Source organism: Gavia stellata, chromosome 8 (genome assembly GCF_030936135.1).
Source record: "Gavia stellata isolate bGavSte3 chromosome 8, bGavSte3.hap2, whole genome shotgun sequence".
Taxonomy (NCBI): Eukaryota; Metazoa; Chordata; class Aves; order Gaviiformes; family Gaviidae; genus Gavia; species Gavia stellata.
This window is the reverse complement of record NC_082601.1, coordinates 32,284,927-32,306,697: the sequence shown is the minus strand read 5'-3', so window position 1 is coordinate 32,306,697 and position 21,771 is coordinate 32,284,927. Positions and strand designations below refer to the sequence as shown.

The following is a 21,771-nucleotide window of genomic DNA, read 5'->3' as shown; positions in this document are numbered from 1 at the left end:
ATGGGAAATGGCAAAAATCAGAATAAAGCTTCTCTTTTAGCAACGGTGATATTCACTGGTGAAAATGTGAATTGGTTTTTGGGGAAATGGCTCTTAGCCACACTTAACAAGTTTAGCTCCTAGCATCATTACTAAATTTCGCGTCCTTTCACAGAAGCCCTGCAGCTCTTTAAGGGCTTTTGGTGTCTTCAGGTAAAGGATGCTTTTTGCCCTTCTCATCCTCCTTAGCAGAATCCTGGAAGGCTGTCGATGTTTTAGAAGCCCTTCAGGTAACTTAATTTCAGACAAATAATAATTCATGAGCTTGACTTCTGTGTGCAGGGTGGCTATACAGCTCTTATTACTGCCCTGTTTCTTAACTTCAGCTCAACAATTTACATCCTATAGTTTTGACAAAGGGGTGGGATGAGGTAGAGAGCATGTTTATTCATATTTTTTTAATCCCACATACTTATTTCTGTTAGCTCTTTGATGTAAACAGCAGAAGATTGAGTGGTCAAAGGTCAGGGTGAATGGGGTGGAGTTTTCCCACAACTGCTGATGGCTTAGTGATCCCGCTGTTTACATATCCAGTCCCTCTGACGAGGATGATGTGTTCAACAGGAGAGCTTCTACTATTTGGGAACGTGCTTAGACTGGAGCTCTGAATCCCTCCTTTAGAAACCTTTAGAAAACAGTTGTTTGCGATGTTAGGATGCAGTCAGGCCAGCACTCAGGTATGTCTCCTTGGTGTTAACTGATTTCAGAGCAGCTGTGTGTACACTGAAAGCTAAGCACATGTTGAAATAGTCTTGTGGTTGAGTTCTTGAGGTATTTTTGCATAATGGATATTATGCAGGCTCAGGAGCAGGAGTTGGAGTCAGCCAGTTAAGTCACCTTATAGGGGATGTCCAAAGAACTGAGGGAAACCAAAGTTTGAGTCACTTTGAATGAGGTGTCTTGCCTTGGAAAGCACAAGGTATCCCATATAGGTAGAGTTTTTCTTTTTGAAAGTCTACATTGCATACAAACTGGTTGTGTTTGTTTCCAATAACAGTGTTTTGTACAGAGCTATGATATCTCTGGTAGAGAAGGTCTTAGGGTGGAAAATCTACAAGTTAGTTGCTTGTTTTCGCACTGATACAGATTTCTTTTTTGGCAAATGTCATGCTTTCCTTTCCTTCTTTCATTGCCACAATAAATTCAGTGTCATCAGTTCAACTGACTGAGGATAAAGAGCAATCCTAGGTCAGGTACTGTGTGGTGAGATAATTTTTGATGAACTTAGCCTCTTGGAGAAAGATAGACTTTTCTCCTCCAAGATTCAGGGGTACATCTCATTGTGGTTTGGTTAATGAAGGGGAACAAGTGCTCTTGTGTGGGTGAGTACTGTAGAGAGGTTTTTTTGACAATTTGCAGTGTGAATGTTTTTGGCAGGTAGTACAAGAGAGCAGGTTTGCTATTTATTCACATAAGGTGTTGGCAGCTTTTAATTTGCCAGGTGGCTCTACTTGTTCCTGTTCGTAGTCTCCAGTGAATGGTGAAACAGAGCAGGAATTTAGCCACTAGAGACACTACAGCACAGAAGTATCCTTAGCTGGATGTCTTGTCTTAGAAGAGCAACGTGTAGAAATTGGATTAAGGTAGAGACTTAAAAGAAAGACAATAGCTGAACTAAAATTAGGAACCTAAGTTTGTAGGCTCAGTTGAACTAAGCTCAGCTTAAAATCAGTGGGGAGGCAAAGTGTATTTAAATTGTATTCTCCAGGCTCTGATGTGAGTGGGACCCAGTGGAGGGAGGACACTTCTTGAAGGAAACACTCCTCTGCTCCCCAGGGTAATCCCTTGGACCTTGGAGGTGTGTGTCCTGGCTAAACCCTGGTGTCAGGATCTGGAGATGCTTGTTCAAGCAATGTGAAGGTGGCAGAACAAAGGCAAGTGCCTGGCTTGTCAGGCTGAGAAGACAGGATTTGAGCTTACAGAAACACATTTTGAGTTTTTGCAATACTAAAAAAAAAAATTTATTTATAATTATGAATGAAAACTGCCTCATTAAATCTATATTAGCAGCTCTCACTTTGAAAGACCGAGTATGTTCCTATTCTGTAGAGACCAAGAAGGGAATAGCTGATGCAGTAATAAGCTCAGTTAGCAATTGCAGTTTTGCAGGGTTTGTATGTATTATACCGTAGATTGGGGAGATTGTTAGCATCAGTTAAAATAATCCTATCAATGTCAATAATACTCAAATCTTGTTAATTTTAGGCAATTAGTCCATGGATTAGACTTGAATTCTATTCAATTGATTAAAAGATATGGGGAAGTCCTACTCAGAGATGAAGAACTGCTGTTGTACAATTCTGATGTTCCTTACGTACCACCAAGTACGAAACCAAAAGTAACCATCAAAAATAAAAGTGGAGAAAGAGGACACAGAGGCTAATCTAATTCCCTCCAAACCCCTGGGAGATTAAGACTGAATGTTAAAAGGCAACTGTTGTTGATTCTCCAGGAGGCCAATTAGTTTTTTTCCCACCTTAATACCGGAAAAATAGCTGATTAATTCCATGGCTTATTTTCATCAAAAAGCACAGGTATCTTGGAACTAAAAATAAATGGCTTTTATTTTTCTGGAGAAAAAAATTAGTCACATAATAATTCCTGCCTCTCTAGCAAAGACAAAATGGCAGACCTATAGCTAAATCAGTTACGCTGCTCTGATGAGTTTTCCAGGTCTGGCCCTGAGGAACCACTCTCCGCCAAGGAATGAATCACTGCAGATTCAAAGGCCATTAATACATCTTCCTATATGAGAAAAAAATCTTAATTAATCATCAATATTACATCCAAATACTGCCCCTGTAAACCTAAAGAAATAAGAAAGAGAAGGCTTTTCTAGAATCCGCGGGGTAATCGGCTGCATTCGTTTGTATTCATTAGCATCTATTGCTTGAAGATTTTCACGGCCATAGCTGTGTATTAAAAGGCAGTATGTTAATGCAGGAACAGAATATTTTAGCAGAAAACTGTAACTAAAAAAGTAGCTAACCCAAGGCACTCGCTTCATTCACTTTCTTCCTATTTTTTTAAGACTAATTCTCATAATAAGTACTACAGTAATTAGTAGTAATTCTTCTTGTCAGTAGAAGTCCCTGTATCAGTTTAATGAGAAATCTTTAGCATAAGAAGTTTAGAGGTTTTGATTTTGTTCCCAGCAGATCCCATGCCTTTAAATCCAGTTGTTGAGGGGTTGGGGTTTTGGAAATATTTTGGATGTTATTGAACGAAGTGAGTGAATGACAATGGCAGTTTTGTAGAAACATTTATAACTGACTAATTTGTTGAAAGTATCTATACAAACGTGCAGACAATGAGTGGAGATGTTCTTACAAGCACCAAGACTGATGCTCTGTGGCTGGGAGAGCTACACGGGGTCCTGCTTGGGCACGGACAGTGTGGAGCAGCAGAAAGACAGGGATGGGTGGATGGAGGGCACTGCTAGAGCAGGGGCTGCATTTAGGATTTGCAGGGGGGTATGACTTGAGGAAAGGTGAATGACACAGCAGATAAATGGGAGATGCAGGGAACCAGCTCCTGGGGTAGGGGAGGGTAGTCCAGGCTGCAAAGGGTTTGGGAGTCAGGGGTTTTGGTGTCTCAGGGCAGGTCCCCTGGGGCTGTCAGGAAGCTGGTCCCTGGTGCAGCTCTCATGGCTGGGCCTGAGGGCAGCGTGGTGGAGGGTTGTGTGCCTACACCCAGCAACAAAATTTCCTCACCTTGGGACCTCTCTTCTACTCAAAATCCAGGCAGCAAAAGTCCCTTCAACAGCAGAAGGCAGAGTACTGGGAAAGTATTGCTGGTGGCTAGGGAAATGGGAGGGAAAGCAATTTTAACAAGTGTCTCATTATTAACTTGAATGATGTTTTAAAAATATTTTTGGTAGCTGTTGGATAGTTTATATACTAATGGAGTAGATGGAAATCATGCAGAGAAAAAAGAAGGATTTGCAATTTATGATTATTGTGAAATGTTTTGAATTGATAATACGTGGGAAAAGATTTAAATTGAGTTGCTGCACTAAAATTACAGAAAGCTTTGCAGGCAGCTGGGTTTAAATCCAGCAGCAAGTAGATAGTTGATACTGAAAAGACAGTCACACGTGTCTGGCTAAGAATTTTCTCAAGAGGAGTTAGAATATATGCCCTAAAGAAAAAGGCTTTGGGTTTCTTGTCTGGTTGTCCATTGTCCCACACCATTTTGTAGTCCTGGTACACAGAAATGACCAGAATAGCTGTTTTTCAAAGCAAATGGGGAGACAAGAGTGTGAAGTAGGTTAGGGCTGAGCAGAAGAGGTACATGGGGCTGCCGTGAGAGCAGCCATGAGAGCCATGTGGTTGTGCATGCAGCAGAGATGGGCTCCTCAGCCTAGTGAGAACATCCTTTGGCAAAGGACGCTGAAACATACAAATAAGAAAGCCCAGACTCTCCGGGCTCTGTATCTCAGGGGTCTGACTCATGACTGTTGTTTGGTTTTGTTTTAGTTATGCTTAAGGTGTCCAAGGTTGCAGAAAAGAGGCAGAATTGAGGCACGACGCTCATCTGCTGAGCACCAAGCTGTCACGTGTGCCTTCAGAGACATGCTGACCCGCTCCAGGCTCTCCTTCCCAGCACTGCTTCGGAGACTTCTTCCCCTTCTCCTCCCACATAGGCTGAGACTCTTTTCTCATGTCTTTTTATCCCAGAGTTCCTCCTTTTATTCATGATATCTCTTAAACCCTGGTGAGATACACCCTACTTCTGGTTATGCAGACCTTAACCAGGTGCTGGAGCTTCCTATGAAACACCTCTTCCCATATACATCTTTTTAGAAGATGTATGTAACACAACCGGATAGCACCTCCTCACGGCGGTACTGAGTTGCTGAGATCTGGGAGGCAGTTTAATAGCTGCAAATGTCACTCATGAAAACTTGGTATCTCTAATACTGCAATCAATCAAGTCACTGTATAGCTCAGTATATTTTATAGCTCAGTAGGGAACTGAATTGTGGGAAGGGATGATATGTTGTGTTTTGAGGTTCAGAAGAACATGAATTATCTTTACATAAACATATCTTCTCTATTATTTATGCACTTGTGGAATGGCCAAAGAAAACTTAATCATTCTTTTTTTTATGTAATTATTCCACAGGATCCTGCAAACCAAAAATGTGGAAGAAAGAAAACAGTGTCCTTCAGCAGCATGCCGTCAGAGAAGAAAATAAGCAGCGCCAGTGACTGTATCAGCTTTATGCAGGCTGGGTGTGAATTGAAGAAAGTTCGTCCAAACTCCCGGATTTATAACCGTTTTTTTACTCTGGATCCTGACCTGCAGGCTCTTCGTTGGGAGCCTTCCAAGAAGGACCTTGAGAAAGCCAAGCTTGATATTGCTGCTATAAAAGAAATCAGGCTAGGGAAGAACACAGAAACGTTCAGGAATAACGGACTTGCAGACCAGATTTCTGAGGACTGTGCGCTGTCGGTAATTCATGGTGAGAACTATGAGTCTCTTGACTTGGTTGCCAATTCAGCTGATGTGGCCAATATTTGGGTATCAGGATTAAGGTACTTGGTTTCTCGTAGCAAACAACCCTTGGATTTGATGGAAAGCAGCCATAATACCCCACGGTTTGCCTGGCTAAAAACTGTATTTGAAGCAGCAGACGTTGACGGTAATGGAATAATGTTGGAAGATACGTCTGTGGAGCTAATAAAGAAACTTAACCCCACCTTAAAGGAATCAAAGATTAGATTAAAATTTAAGGAAATCCAGAAGAGCAAAGAGAAACTGACAACACGAGTAACAAAAGAGGAATTTTGTGAAGCATTCAGCGAACTTTGCACAAGACCTGAAGTTTATTTCTTGCTTGTGCAGATATCTAAAAACAAAGAGTATCTAGATGCCAATGACCTCATGCTGTTTTTAGAGGCTGAGCAAGGAGTGACCCACATAACAGAAGAAATGTGTCTAGATATTATACGCAGGTACGAGCTTTCTCAAGAAGGGCGGTTGCAAGGGTTTCTTGCAATTGATGGATTTACTCAATACTTGCTGTCCCCAGAATGTGATATTTTTGACCCAGAGCACAAAAAAATTGTCCAAGACATGACGCAGCCTTTGTCACATTACTACATCAATGCATCCCACAATACATATCTAATAGAAGACCAGCTCAGAGGACCAGCTGATATCAATGGTTATGTCAGAGCTTTAAAGATGAGTTGTCGGAGTATTGAACTAGATGTCTGTGACGGCCCGGATAATGAACCCATTATTTGTAACCGTAACAACATGACATCTCCACTTGCCTTTCGAAATGTTATTGAGGTAATAAACAAATTGGCCTTCTTTGCTTCAGAATACCCCCTTATTCTCTGCTTGGGGAACCACTGCTCAGTACAACAGCAGAAGGTAGTGGTACAACACATGAAAAGGATCTTTGGAAACAAACTCTACACAGAGGCACCTTTATCCTCGAAAGTCTACCTCCCATCACCTGAGAAACTGAAAATGAAGATCATTGTGAAGGGGAAGAAGCTGCCCTGCGACCAGGATATATTAGAAGGAGAAGTCACAGATGAAGACGAAGAGGCTGAAATATCCCGGAGACTGTCAGAGGACTTCTCAAGGGAACCGAAGTTGATCTGGCTCTGCAGGGAATTGTCCGACTTGGTGTCCCTATGCAAATCTGTCCAATACAAAGACTTTGAAACATCCATGAAAGCTCAAAATTACTGGGAAATGTGCTCCTTCAGTGAGGCAGAAGCCAGTAGGATTGCAAATGAATACCCTGAAGATTTTGTCAACTACAACAAAAAGTTTCTGTCCAGGGTGTACCCGAGTGCTATGAGGATAGACTCCAGTAACTTAAATCCTCAAGATTTTTGGAACTGTGGTTGCCAGATAGTGGCAATGAACTATCAGACCCCGGGGCCCATGATGGACCTACACACTGGCTGGTTTCTACAGAATGGGGGATGCGGGTACGTTCTCAGACCTTCAGTGATGCGTGATGAAGTGTCTTACTTCAGCGCAAATACCAAGGGCATTGTTCCGGGGGTCTCTCCCCAGGTCCTACATGTCAAAATAATCAGTGGTCAGAACTTTCCAAAGCCCAAGGGTGCATGTGCAAAAGGGGATGTCATAGACCCCTATGTCTGCATAGAAATACATGGGATTCCTGCAGACTGCACTGAACAAAGAACTAAAACTGTTCAGCAAAACAGCGATAACCCCATTTTTGATGAAAGCTTTGAGTTCCAGATCAATCTACCAGAGCTGGCCATGATCCGTTTTGTTGTTTTGGATGATGACTACATTGGGGATGAGTTCATAGGGCAGTACACCATCCCGCTGGAGTGCTTACAGCCTGGATACAGGCACATACCGCTGCGGTCTTTTGTTGGTGATATCATGGAACACGTTACCCTCTTTGTTCACATTGCAATAACCAACCGAAGTGGAGGTGGGAAGGCCCAAAAGCGCAGCCTCTCGGTGAGGATAGGAAAGAAAGCAAGGGAGTACACCATGCTGAGGAACACCGGTCTCAAGACTATCGATGACATCTTTAAGCTGGCAGTGCATCCGCTACGAGAGGCTACTGATATGAGAGAAAATATGCAGGTATGACTGGGTGTGTCCTGAATGTGGAAGTGAAGGTCCTGGTGTGAGCTGCTGATAGGGCAAACTTGCTGAAGCTGGTGAAGCTTCAGACCTGCAGCTGTTGTCAGCCTTTAATTGGACATTGGAAGGCTGATAGTTACAGGTGTTAACTAACAAGCAAATGTGGGATTAGGCAGAAGTGTTTTAAAAATCAATATACTCTCTCCAAACATGTGCTTTACTGGTTGTTTTTCTCTGAGAAAGCAGAACCAAGGGTACATTTGTGTCCCCAGGCCTCAGATCTCAAAAACTTCATTTCCTCGCTGGTCCTGGAAAACGTCAGCAAGCTTTTGTTTTGCTAACTGAGTGAGGGTTATGCTCTTAATTTTCTTTGTCTGGGTGAGTGTAAGAAACAGTCAGTGCATGTGTCATTAAGGTCTTGTCCACACAAGAGAAACCCACCGTGCAAAGACCAGCAGGTTTCCCCGAGCGTACGTTGCCACTGTTTGCCCAAGGGCTGCAGATGTTCAACGTAGGCACTGAATGCCACTTGGATTGCAGTTTCCTCCCTGCTAAATAGCTGTGTTGTCTCTGCTGGCTGAGCACCGGCACAGACACCGGTGACGTGTCTTGGCTCAGGCAGTCTCCTGGCACCACATCCACCCGCCCATGCTGCTCTGAGAGCAGCCGGAGCCTGCTGTGGCCGGAGGTGTCGGGGCCCAGGTGCACAGCACCGTCACAACTGCCTGGGTTAGACCTTCGTCGTCAGCAGGAGGTGAAGTGGCAGCGAGGTCAAACGAGAGCCAGTCTGCCCGGTGCTCTCCTCTGTGGCGGGGGCGACTCTGCAGGTTGATTAACGGGCAACTCAATTCAGAGGTCCATGCGCTGCCTAGAAACAAAACTGTGTAGCATTAAACAATGCGTTTTCTTTAATAAATAGCTGAAATCAGTCATAACTATCTCCTTGGTAAAGATACAGAAACAATTCATTTTTCTTTCTTGAAAACAGGAGAAAAACACATAGCACTTCATTGACCCCACTCTTCTGGACAGAGTCTAAAGCAAATTAAATGTTGGCAGCTGGAAAAGTTTACAAAATGACATAAGTTTTAAATCACTCCCAAAGGAATAGTCTAAGCATATTTTTAAGAATGGGAAACTCTTCCCAGCCTTTCCGTTCCTGCAGGCCTTGAAAGTAACTAGTTTGAACCACTGACTCCACCTTCAGTCTAGGTCAGGCGTTATATGTGAACTATATAAAAGAAGATACTCTGAATCTGACTCAGAAACAGCATTAATGTGCCTTCCAAGCAAAATTTCAGTACAAGATCTTGTTCTGGGGAATGCTTCGTAAAGACACAGTTGTTAGATTTATCTGCATGCTAATGTATTTGATTAATGAGAAAAGCCTCTATTAATTAACTGGGAATTTTCTGTTGACTGTTTTTTCAGCAAGATGTGTGGGGGAACGTTTACAAGGTATGGGTTGTTATAATACTGTCTTACTTAGATTTTGTGCATCTTGGTCACTCATTGTATGACTCAAGAAGGTAAAAGATGAGGGCATGTCAGCTGTACAGCCAATGACTTGATAAATAAATAAATCCTGGCATGTTAGTTTGGTTTGACCTGTATATCCAGTATTGATTTTCTTACATGTGACCTATGAAGGGGAAAGAGTGTTTGTGTTTCTTTATGATGTGGTAATGCAAGGCGGAAAACAAAGTGTTTTTTTCCTGCTTGCCTTTCCCATGGGAAATACAAGGTCTGTCGAACTTGTTCTTGCTGGAGGATGATAATGATGGGAGAACAAGGCGATTACAGCATCAAAAGCAATTGGAGTCTGAACAGTTGGGAAGAGAAATAGTATTTTAAGCTGATGGTTTAATATGCTGGGGACCAGAGCTTGTCCCTGTTGGGGCTCAATTTGCAGTGCAAAGTAGCTCAGAGCTGGCAGCTGGGATACCTGGGCCTGGGGGAAAGCTGGAGCTGGCGGCAGGCTTGGGGAGCCGAGAATGGGGCCAGGAATCACTGTGTGTGCCGGCACCCCAGGTCCATGGGAGCCCAGGGATGGCAGGCAGTGGGGTAGCTCTGCCCACATCAGGTGGGAGAAGCAGGCAGGCACTGACGAGGTACTGGCAGGTGGGGGGGGAACAGAGTGGCAAACAGCAACATGCGCTCAAGTATTTATTTTCCTTCCCCCAGAATGCCATGGTGTCTGTCAAGGAGCTGTGCGGGCTGCCACCCATTGCGAGCCTGAAGCAGTGCATCCTGACCCTGTCCTCGCGGCTTGTGAGCAGCGACAACGCACCCTCTGTTACCCTCTGCATGAAGGATGCGTTTCCTTACCTAGAACCTCTGGGGACCATGCCCGACGTGCAGAAAAAGGTCCTGGCAGCGTACGACCTGGTAGGCGCTTACCACTGGTACCTCTGCTTTCCTCACCTTTGTGAACATGGCAGGCAATGCTCGCTGGCTTTCACGCACCCACATGTTTCAGTTAAATGAGTGAGGCTCTTCAAATGACTTAAGCGATGCAGAATTGTCCTTTAATTACCAAAACTGCCGCACTGGGCTTTTTGTTGTTTGGTTTTTTCTTTGGTTTTTTTAAACACGGTTGTGACTAGCACAGGTTGGCACTTGAGGAGGGACTTTGTTTACAAAAATAGCATCAATTCACCGTGTACTAGCAGCTGTTAGTTGTTGTCCTTGAGAAGTGGCAAGATTTTTGCGCTGCCCTTCGCTTGCCTCCCCGCAGCAGAGGGCAAGGCCATTAGGCAGGGAACTGCAGCTTGGGAGTTCCTGAGCAAAGCTGAGCCGTCCCCTTCCCAACGCCTTTCAGCAGCAGTGTTAAGTAGTGCCCGTGTCCCTGCCAAACCAAGTCGGTGTTGCTCTTGGGAAGGACATTGCAAAGTTAGAAGGGAAGTTTTAAAACACCTGTTTTTTCCAATAAGGAAGGAGAGGGCAGTATGGTACAGGAATACTTACAAAAACATAGATGAGCTAAAGTCATTCCAGGTGAATGCTGCTGCTCAGCCTTGTATGACATATGTCACTGCTTTGGGTGACTGAGCAACAGCTGTGTGTGACTTCCAGCAGCAGAAGTTGCTGTCACTTTGTGCCTCTCAGGCTACTGGACTGCCCTGTCACTTCCCATCCTTAGTAGATGGTCTGCAGCAACTGATAGCAAGCCGCATAGTTTTGCAAACCCTGACTTAAATATTACACTGTGGCAACCAGAGGAAATCACGATGCATGATCAGTGCACGGCAGTTATTTCTGCAGCTTATGTTCATAAGGAGTAAAAAGGTGAATAATTTTGGGGGTATCGAATTGCTTCCAGAGACCCTGAAGTGTTGCGAAGAGTGATCACATCTTTGACCAGCTATTCAGTGTGCCAAGTGCTGGCCTCCTTTCCGTCTCATTTTTTGCTCTTACAACACATTTTTCTGGAGAAAATCAGCTTGGGGGGAAGAGGGAGACACCAATGTTGGTTAAAAGAGAAATATTAAAAATACTCTGAAATAACCCTTGGGTTCCTTCCAGAGTAGTTTATATTACTTGAAAGTGATTAGGTTGTGGTAATAAAATACCAGCTGTAACAATACCAGAACAAGGATTTGCAAATCCAGTTGATTGCCATATTTTAGATTGGACTTCTTTTGGATAGATTTATTACATGGTGTGATGTCTGTCTGAAAGAGCAAATACCACATACATAAATAAGAGATTTTTCTGTCTTTGGAGGCCTGCTTAATGGAGTTTTACCAAAATGAATGTGTCACCTCTTATCTTTGTAATTATATGCTGAAAAGTACACACGGGGCATTTCAAGGCCTCTTTGTGCTTTGGAAACGGTTTTTCAATTTAAATAGGTGAAAGACCTCTTTCAGATGCAACAAAAACACTTGTATAACTGTCTTAAATAATGTTTGCTCTCACATTTGTCTCTGATGGAGGAAGATGTACCTTGAATTTCGAGAGACAGTGCAAGGAGTTTAAAATCAGAGGGCTGAGAAGGAGAAGGGAGTTCTTCTGTGCCTACATAAGGGTTGATTTGAGATGTAATTCTGGTTAATGAGAACATGATACTTTAAATTATTTTTACCTGCTTTGTCTGGATGGAACTGCTTCTTACTTTGCTAAAACTATTTGCTTCTGAAAAAGCAAAAGCCGGATTAAATAAATGTTTTTGCTACATTTTGGGTATTTGCCTTTTGAGGCAGTACCAGCAGCAGAATATTGAAATCTAGTTAGCCTTTTCTGTGTTAAAAAAAATGAACTGTCTCTATCAATCTTGATACTTGAAAATACATTGTGGGGAGGGGGTTGCCGTTTTAATGTTGAGAAAGGGCTTTTCCTTGCTATGGTGTTTGTAATGACTTGGTATAATCCAGGGTGTATTTCTTTTTAATAATTTTTTTTTTTCTTTTCCTTTTTTTGTGTGCAAATGAGAGCACAAGGAGATGTTGGTGGAAAGCAGTTTAAAATATTTTAGCTATTTATTTATTTATTTTTATTCAAGATCTACTATAGTTCAACCTTTTAAGTTGTGGATAAATATGGCTTCAAGGAACTGGATCCACAAGTGCTTGCTGCATGTCTTTAATTCCCCAGAAACGTCTCTTCACCTCAAAGCGCTTTCTGGGTGAATAGGCCTGAGAGAAATTTTAAATGCATAAAATAAAAGCTGTTGATGTCAGCCTCCCTCTTGTATGAATGGGCTGTACTTCTTAATTGCTTTTACAGTAGAATGGAAAAAAATTTGGCTCAAAATCTTATAGTGGGAAGCTGTGATTGTAGCTCTGCCTCACTCTCTGGGCTCCACAGCCCAGGTAGCATGCGTGCTGGGCAAACCCTTCCTCGCCACTTCCAAAAACACCACATATTTCACATTCTTTAAAAAGTCTGCTTTGAAAATAATCTCTGATAATAACAGCCCTAATGTGTTGAGTTTTTTCCCCCTACTGGAAATTGCCAACTGAACATACTTTTTTTCGTTTTCCACGGAAAGTATGAACTCTGCCAGTGTGTTTAATGGGCCATAGACAGTGCTGACAGTCCAGGCAAATGGAGGTACAAATGCTCGAAGACCTGCCACAATGATCTGGAAAACAATTAACTGTCTGTTCCCTCCTGCTTGGCCTTTGTCAGCAGGCGTGACAGACAAAGACCGGTTTGTGCAGTTTGTTTGTTTTTTCCTGGGCAATTAATTTTACCGTTGTGTTCCGCATTAAATATTTTCTTTCGAGAGAGGCCTTATTAGAATAAAATTTAATGTGCTTTGTTTAAGGAACCGGAATGACTTTTCAAGGCTCTATTTATTTTTTTTTATGGTCGCATTGCAGTGGTTTAGTGGAACTCGACTGTTGCTGTGTCTCGTGGAGGAAGAGGCTTCTTTGATGATACTGGGTTGTATGGGAGTTTCTGCAGAGGAGAGCAGGGAATGGGATTTGCCGAAAATAAGGTGGACCATTGACAATACATAGAAAACATTTTTGGAAAGTATGTCAACTACCAGAAATACAGTTTAGAACAGTTTATTTCAACTTACAGCTTTGGTTGATACCATACATAGAGTATGATGAATGGATTCTGGTAACGTCATTGATTCCCACACATACATCCTAGGATAGCGTAGTGTGTCACTTACAGAGCTGTCCTTCAGACCTTTCCTTTCCCATGAAGGAGGACTCTGTTTCTCCCCCTCCGCCTGTGTGCTTCACCTTGTCAGTGGCCAGGCATTGGAAGATGCTTGCTCAGGTGGGCAGCGCGTGTGGTGTGCCTTATAACCTGTCAAATTGATGCTGGTGTTCATTGATCACACCTAAAAAAAGGAGATACTCAATGTGAAGAGAAGGGATGGGGCCCAGCTGGACGTGACAGATGGTTGAATTATTCACTGCAAACAGTTATCCTGTGAAGTTTGGATTTTTTTTTGGTTGCGAATTGTTCGGAAACAGATTGTGGTTTCTCTGTCTGCACGATATATTCATTTGCTGATGCAAGCATGCATGAACTCGGGGACGCTTGTGCACTTTGCTTTTGAGTTATTGATTCAGCATTATTTTTCCTCCAAGATCAAATGATTGAATCATTTGCAAATCAAAAGCGATAAACAAGTGATAATAAATGTTCTTGATTTTACCCAATCTCCTGGCTCATGTGCATACAGAAATTTTTCTAGAAGAATAAAAGAAGCTCGCAAGTATCTTTACATGTTTTTGAATCATAAACAACAAAAAGTGTAAAAAAGGTTGAACAGAGAAGCTATTTGTTATATAAACTCAGGTTGACATTAACTTGTTTCTCCGTATTGAAGCCTCTTTACTGGAACTGATCTTGTTATTTTGGAGCAGACAGGTAAGGAAGGACAGCGTGTATGTAGGTGCTGTTGAGAGAAGGCAAGTTAGTTAAGAATGTCTCGGCCAACACAGAGATGGATTGGGGATTTTTGAGAAGTAATATCTGTGACGCTGCTGGGGAATAAGTCGATGTATTTAATGGCATTGTTTTTGTTGACACAGGTATTTGTCCATGCACGCAGAAGTCTGCTGAGGTGTGTGTGGAGAGGAACTGTTCTTTGTCTGCTGTGCTTTCAGATTCAGTCTTTTTGGGTTTCTTTATCCTGATGCAGGCGAGACAGCTCTTTATTCCCAAGGAGAAAGTCCATTTTCCCAGTTTATGTCAATGCAAAATGACTGAATAGATTTTTGTGAGCTTTTCCACTGAAATTCGTATTTCAGCTGGGACAGAGTCATCCCCAAAGGAATGTTTTTCACTATTCTCTGAGCAGCTGAAGACAAGGGATATTGCAGAGCAGAGCATCCACTGCCAAATAAGTGTCATAATGCACTGACGTCAAACACAGTCCAGTACATGGACATTGTTTTGAATTTGTATCTGTTTTAAAGAGTTTTCCATCCAAAATTGGACATAGACTGGGAAAACAATTACCCTTTTTCTTTCTCGGCTTCTTATAATTCTCTCTCTTATTTACCCACCACTCTCACAGTTTCTCTCTCTGATAGCCATGTCCCTTGGCCCCTTCTAAAATAGGACCTGAAAATGGTCAGATCACCACTTTTCTTATGGAATGAAGTTCCAGTTGGGTACTTTAGTTACTCATTTTTAGCATAAGCATATTGAAAGCTGACTCCTTCCCCTGTTCCTCCACTGCTCCTTTTTTATAGAGGGCTGGTCTTTGTGTACCAGATCACATCCTGCAACACTCTGACACCATATTTCCCCAGAAATATTTGTAAGCAAAAACATGAAATTGGAATTCAAGGTGAATTTTATTCAGTTCCTTCTGCATTTTGTGTCAGTAAAGTATTTCAGATGATGTAATGATGTAACCATCCCTGATAACTGTTCCTCTTACTGGGCTGTTACAGGAAAAGGCTCAAATACAGAAACCTGTCTTGGAGCATATTGGGACAGAGACAAGGCGGACTGGTGGCCAGCGTTCTTCCCACATCCTGGCACCATGTGCACATCCTTCCTTTTTACAAGCCTTGCTGGCACACGATCGATTGCCTGGCTGTTTCTTGTCCCAAATGTCTGCAAGAAATGCTCAATGCTAAAGAGGGTATCCTGTTCAAATTTTCATGAGCTCAATTTGCGCTTCAGCTCTTTTTCCAAATTGGTTGTATTTTTGTAGCCTCTTTTATTTTTGTTTGGTGGTAGGTTTGGGGGTTTTTTGTTTGTGGGGTTTTTTTTGTTTGTTTGCTTGTTTGGAGGTTTTTTAGCAATAGAGACACGATACAGTACTCCTTACACAGGCAAAACTCTTCTTTGTCAATGATGAAAGGCATAGGAGATTGGGACAACAGCCATGAGGAGACACCTGAGAGAAAGCTTCTTTTTAGTTTGATGTTCAGTCAGTTTCTATTCTAAACTTTGGAATATTTATGAGAGGACTCTTTGAACTGTCCCTTTTGTATCATTTATCTTCCCAGCAGGAGCAGCGCTTTAATTTGCCACCAGGAGATTTTCCTGTCTTTTTTTGTCTTTTTTTGGTGAGACTCTGCTGTGTTAATTTCCTCTCCCCTTTTCAGTTTGTAGAATAGTTTGTAATGAAAAGAAGAAATTGGTCTCTAGCACAGGAGTTCATTAAAGTAAAAAGAAATAACATTTTTTGTTCAGTTTGTAGTGATCCTATTATTAAACTGCCTTTATTACAGACAAGAAATAACCCTGTTAATTTCTTGTGAGTAAAAATATGATGCCCTCAGTGTTAAGATATTTTAAATTTCACTTAAAATTTATTTATCTTTGTAATTAACACTTATCAGAAGTGACAAAGTAAAGTATTGTTCTTTCTGCGAAGGAATGGGATTTTAAATTTGATATTGCATGCTATATTTAGACGCTTAAGTGAGACAGGTTAGTTATATTTTCAGCCCGTGGTCTGTTCCACTTTCTGGGTCTCATATACCAGACAAGAGAGAGCTCCCGGATTTGTGCCAGCTCTTGCTTCCCATGCTTTTGTGAAAAACTGGCATGATCATAACAGGGTGCTTCAGGTAGATCAGGATGAATCAAGTTTAGGCTTCTTGCTTTCAGCAAGAAGAATATTTACATTAAATGAGCTTTTTTGCAGAAAAAACCCTAACCTATGCAGATGACGCTTTGTGTTCTTCATTCCCATTAGTTTATTAAACGTGACATGTACTTCTGGGACTTGTGCCATGTGCCTCTTTTGTCAATCTGAACAAACCCTTATTCACTTATTGTTGCGAGAGCATTTCTGGTGCTGCAGCCTCTCCAGGAGGGTTAGCATCTCCAGGACTTGCAAAAATCTTTGTGTCCCCGCTCCCATGGAAACGTGGCAGGGGTCCCCGATGGGAGGAGCGGGGCCATCCTTTGTTCACGTAGAGCTCTGCGCTGCTGCAGCATGGAAGGGACCCCGCGCCTTCCCCACAGGTCTCGGCCCTCTGGACGCAGAGCCCAGTACTGAAATTAGCAGGATCCTAAATGATGTCAAGGTGTGTGGTAGTTTCTCCCATTCAGCCTTCTTCCCTTCTGCTTACTCTAATAGGTATACACTGTTGGTCAGCAAGGTAGCTTTTTAAGTCCCTATACCAGAATCAGGTTTTATGTGCTTTCACTCCTATTTTTGTCCATTTTTTCCCCCCCTCTACTTATGTTAAACACATCTCTCAGTAAAGTTTATCACCTTCTTTCTGACATGGGAAATGCAAGTTGTCCTGAGCAATCCTACCAGCTTCAGCAGCTGCTAAAAACTGCCTCGCTAAAAACGCCAAGTGGACCCAGATACCAGCATCCATCCTCTAAAGGTTGCTTTTCAGTATACATTGCTTGGAGGTCAGTCCCTTGAAGCTCAGCGTTCAGGAGTTAACACTCTGGTGGAGCATGAGTTTCCTGAGGGAGCAGGACGTCTCTTGCTCACGGAAGCGAGCTGCCATTTGGGAGCTGACATTAAACAGCAGCCTGATGGGCTCCAGGCAGATGGCTGGGACTTACACAGCTGCCCGAGAGCGCTGCTCAGCGTGGGTCTGAGCACAGTAAAGGTGCATGGAAGTTCATGCTGCAAACATCAGAAAGCTGACTCTTCACATTTGAGACAGGTAGTTGGATTTTGAAACATCACTGGCAAAACTGGGCTTGAAAATCTCAGGCTATCATGTGATTTATGGGGTTACCTTCCCAGCAGAAAATCTCACAGCCCTCCATGTTGTGTTTAGGGCTTCTGGTTCTTGTCTTGGCACAGCGAGAAGTAGGTGACATCCCCAAGCAGGGTTTCGGATGTGATGCCACCTGGAAAAGCAGAGGACCATTCAGACTGAGAGACCATGGACTCATTTCAGAACCAGTGCCAAAAAAGAAAAAGTGTATCTAGATGCCATGACACGGGGCTGTAAGCGGGAGCTGTTGATGAGGAAAACCACGGTGGCAAAGTCTCCCAGGGGCTGATGGACGGGACCAAGCAGACCTATCTATGGCCAACATGCTGCATCCTTGGCCAGCATCCTCCACTGCGGCCGGCAACCCTGCCAAAACTGCTGCCTGCTGTCCTGTGTCCGGCATGAAAGGATGTGTGGGCGCCAGTTTCTAGCTGAGGCTCTCACCTGCTTTCACCTGCATTAGACTGACTACTGACAAATTGTTAACATTAATTCCAGTAAACAGTTACTAGTAACTTAGCTTTTTAGGTGACCTTTACTATCTTTACTTAGTAAATATCCCCCAAGGTGTTACCTTGTGTATGTTATTGAAAATGTATGAGGTGGGGAAAATTTAAAAAACAAAACAAAACAAAACCAGAAAAAGTGGGTTTTCAGATTAGTTTGGCTATTTTTTGAGGGTTGCATCAGCTCTTTTGCCAGGATTTGCACAGAATCCTTTCAAGAGCATCTATTGTGATGTGCTTTGAGAAGAAAAAGGAAAAAAAAGAAAGCCAAACCAAACCAAAGAACAAAACTCCTGGATATATTCCTGGATAGCAGTTACTTGCCTATTGTACTCTTATCTGTATACATCAGTTTCTGGTTCTTCAGAGTGAACACCCAGGCTTCGTCCTTGCAGTAGCCTGTTGTTACAATCTCGTACCGCAGCGTTAGGAAGCAGGATCTCATGCCCGCTGAAATGGCACATGCAGTTTTTGTTGGGAGCAGAGCCTGGCCTGTCATGTAGAAGTACCAGGTCCCGCACACTGTGTTACCACAGGTGGCGAAGACACCATAGGCTGGCCAAAATTGTGTATCATAGTTGGCCCAGGGTGTATTATTTCTACCTAGCGCATGATTTCCTAGAGGAACCTGGCGGGTGGATGCCAGGTGGTGCCCTAAGGACATCCGCTAACCCCAGTCACTGAGCTGAGGAACTCTGAATCCACTCTCAGGATCTGTCATGGGACAAAAGCTGCTTATTTTTGTCAAGATTACTGCTGAGCAGGAAGACGGGAACAGGTTAAATTCTGCTATAAGATCTGTTTTTAATTGTTTGTTCTTGCTGAGCTGAGAGCAGTGAGACTTTGATGTGAGCATCAAAGGAGCGGAGGGCTGCTCTACCTACCCTGCAGTAAGGGAAAATTGACATCCTATTGCCACTTTTCTCTTAAAAAATGAATGTAATACCTTCATGTCTGAGAAGCCTAAAACAGGCATGCCAGAAGCTCCTGGGAGTGGGTCCGGTACTTGGAGGAAGATATGGTCAAACTTAGATTACCAAACTGCATGATTCTCAAGCTTGCTTTTTTTGTGTGTGGTAGGCTAATTTCCTGTGGCCATATATATGTATGTATGTATATGTACATCTATATAAAAAACTCTCACAAGTCAAGTTCTACTTTAGAGATCTGAGCACAGGAGAGTCAGATGCTTTGGATATACTGTCCCAGCTTAGATGCATTGACCTCGCTGGCCAAAACCTTGCTGCTGGGTAGAAGGTACAGGCACAGACCCACAGCGGGGCCAAGCGCGGGGTGATGGGTGCACGGGGCACCGCAGCTGTGGAAATGCTGGCAGCGCCTGGCTGGACCAGGCAGTGCGGGCACTGGCTCCCAGGCCCTGGGTCAGCCTGTGCAAGAGATGCACGTTTGGCCTCGGGCTGCCTCTGAAGTGACTTGCAGGTTTTTTCGGGGTTCTCACTCTCTTTACTGCTCAGACCAACTTCAGCGTTTGCAGTTGGCGGCTGAACGGCTCCTTCAGCACAAAATGACTATGTGCTATGGTACAGAAAAGCCAGAGGGTGGGTAGAAATTGTCATTTCTTTCTAGATGACAAGGGAAAATATCAAAGAGGAAAAAAACAACATGATGCACGAACAAGCAAGTAATAAGAATGAAAGGCAAAGGATACTATCGAAAGTAATTTCAATCTCAGGCATATCCACTGGGCATGTTCTGTTAAAAAACAATTTTGCACTCTGTAGATGTATCAGGCTTTTTTTTTCTCTGCCCATGAAGCTGGTAATGGATTTTGGTTTTCTCATATTCTTGTTTATATCAAAGCAAAGGCTTAGGTATTTTTATTAAATGCAGCCTGTCTCAATAGGTTTAATTAGAAATGAAGATGGCATGAGGAGCAAAATTTGGATCTGAATTTCTCCAGAATTTGGAAGTTCGGGTGTGACAAGTGGAAGCATCCCTCCTCCCTTGTATCTAATTAAAACAATACAACGTGCTAATTTGCAAGTGTTAATTTAATACTGTTATACTGTCTTCCACTAAAATCATCGAAACCTACTGGTTGTGTTTTCATATTTAGTGTGTTTGAAAGTAGGAAGTCTTTTAGCAGTTGTATCATTTTGGCAAAGCTTTCAGGTGGCGGCTTCTGTAATTTCAGGATGTAACATGAGGCAGTATTCAGTTTGCTTCATTTCTAATTGGCACCGCTGTCATGCTGCTTGGATTTGATTGGGGTTTGTGGTGTACGTCCTGGGAGAGTGAAATAATTCTCAGGCATGTTTGTTATACAGCATGTTCTTGCCTTCTGTAACAGATGTATGTGCCACCTTTTGCAATTTCGCAGAACATAGCATTGGAACAATTTGCTTGCTTGCCTGGGCTTCTGAAGGGTTTTGGAAGGTTTGTTACCATCAAAGGAGAATAGCATTTGCAAGAAGGGAGGCTCAGGAAACTTGTCACGTAATGGACACTTCATCTGTTTGTTGTTAATGGGCTACTCTAGGAAGATGCATAAATATGGGTATCTCTTGAAACTTGTGAGTAGGCTTGTTGAAACTGCCTGTCTCTTTTGTTTTTTCTTCTTTTAAACATCGACAGAAATGTTGAGGATAGGATAGGATTTGGATCTGAATTTCTCCAAAGAGAAACTTGAAAAATGCTGTAGCTGCATAAAGTTCAGCACAGGCTTAAGAAGCTCTTGAAATCAGTGCTATTCATGACTTGGTAACATTTTTGGTAACCGCTTAGGTCAAGGACTATACTTCTTTCTCCTTTTGTTTCAAGAAGAGTACTAATTAGAAAGGGCTGAGTTTCACGTAGAATTAATATTGTTTGTCTGCTAACTCTGCTTTCTTCTGAAATCACTTGTGTTTCCTTCATGTTATTTGCAGTGGTGTCTCACTGATGTAAAACAGCTGTTCTTTAACTTCTGGAGCAAAACATTTTCTGAGCAACTGTCACTTAGCTTGATACAGATCTGGGAGCCCTGATATGAAGGAATGATCCAAACTTTATAGTGTTGCTCGCAGAGCAGAGCTCTTTTTAAGTTTGAACCTTTGTACTTTTCTGTGGACTAGATGTTGCAGGCAACTCTAGTAACGCTACTTTTTTTCCATTTATTTTCTGACAGATGATTCAAGAGAGCAGGGTTCTCATTGAGATGGCAGACATCACTCACGACAAAATTGTTCAGTGCCAGAAAGCAGGTAATCCTTCTTTATTGTGCAGTTCTGGATGGGAGATGGGAAATGATGTGCCATAATTTACTTCCAGTTTGTGACTAATGCAGCATCTTTCACCTGGTACTTAAGTGAGCATCCTGGTCTTTCCCTGGCAGACTCCACCCTCCTGGAGGCCCATCCTCCAGTAGCAATGCAGGCGTGGGATCAGGGAATAATCCTCAGCTTTCACTTTTAAAGCTATTTCTCCATCTGCTCTACAGCTCTGAAATGTCTGACAGTATTTAAATTAGTCAAATGAACTAGAAAGGCATTCAATTAAAAAGAGGGAGTGAGAAGACGTGCTGCCTTTACTGAGCTCCATTCTCTACCACAATCCTTCCCTTAAACACAGAGGAGGCAAGAGGTTTTGAAACCCTCAGGACCAAGCTCTGTTGCATACCTTTACTTACTTTTGCTCTTTAGGTTTGTTTCAGACCTTGGAAACTTATGCCAATATAATTCCATTGTATCACAGTGAATCTGTGTGGCTATGCATTATGTATGTCACAGATATGGGCGTAAACCACTGTAAGTAGACTTAAAGTAGATCATGTGTTGCTGGTGTATTGTACTGGATGTCTTTATCTGAACTAGGGCTCTGTCTTGTGTGCACCAGTAGAAAGGGAAGAGGTGGTTTTAGAAGTGGCCACCTGCATGCTATCTGCTCTGCTGCAGGTTCACACTCCTTTTTCAGGATGGTAGAAATCACCAAAACTGTGATTCACAGTTCAGCTTACTCATGCAAAGTCCTCTTCATCACTTGTTCAGGATAGCAGGCTA

General features: G+C 42.7%; 1 protein-coding gene across 2 annotated transcripts in view; it reads left to right on the top strand.

The window, feature by feature from the left end:
• The window catches only part of PLCL1 (phospholipase C like 1 (inactive)), a 217,252-nt gene that overhangs the window by 165,950 nt on the left and 29,531 nt on the right, over positions 1–21,771 (top strand). For both annotated transcript variants that reach the window (XM_059820460.1, XM_059820459.1), the window contains 3 exons: positions 5,167–7,638; positions 9,823–10,026; positions 20,901–20,976. In XM_059820460.1, coding sequence (XP_059676443.1) covers positions 5,167–7,638; positions 9,823–10,026; positions 20,901–20,976 — 2,752 coding nt within the window. The remainder of the gene's footprint in view (positions 1–5,166; positions 7,639–9,822; positions 10,027–20,900; positions 20,977–21,771) is intronic.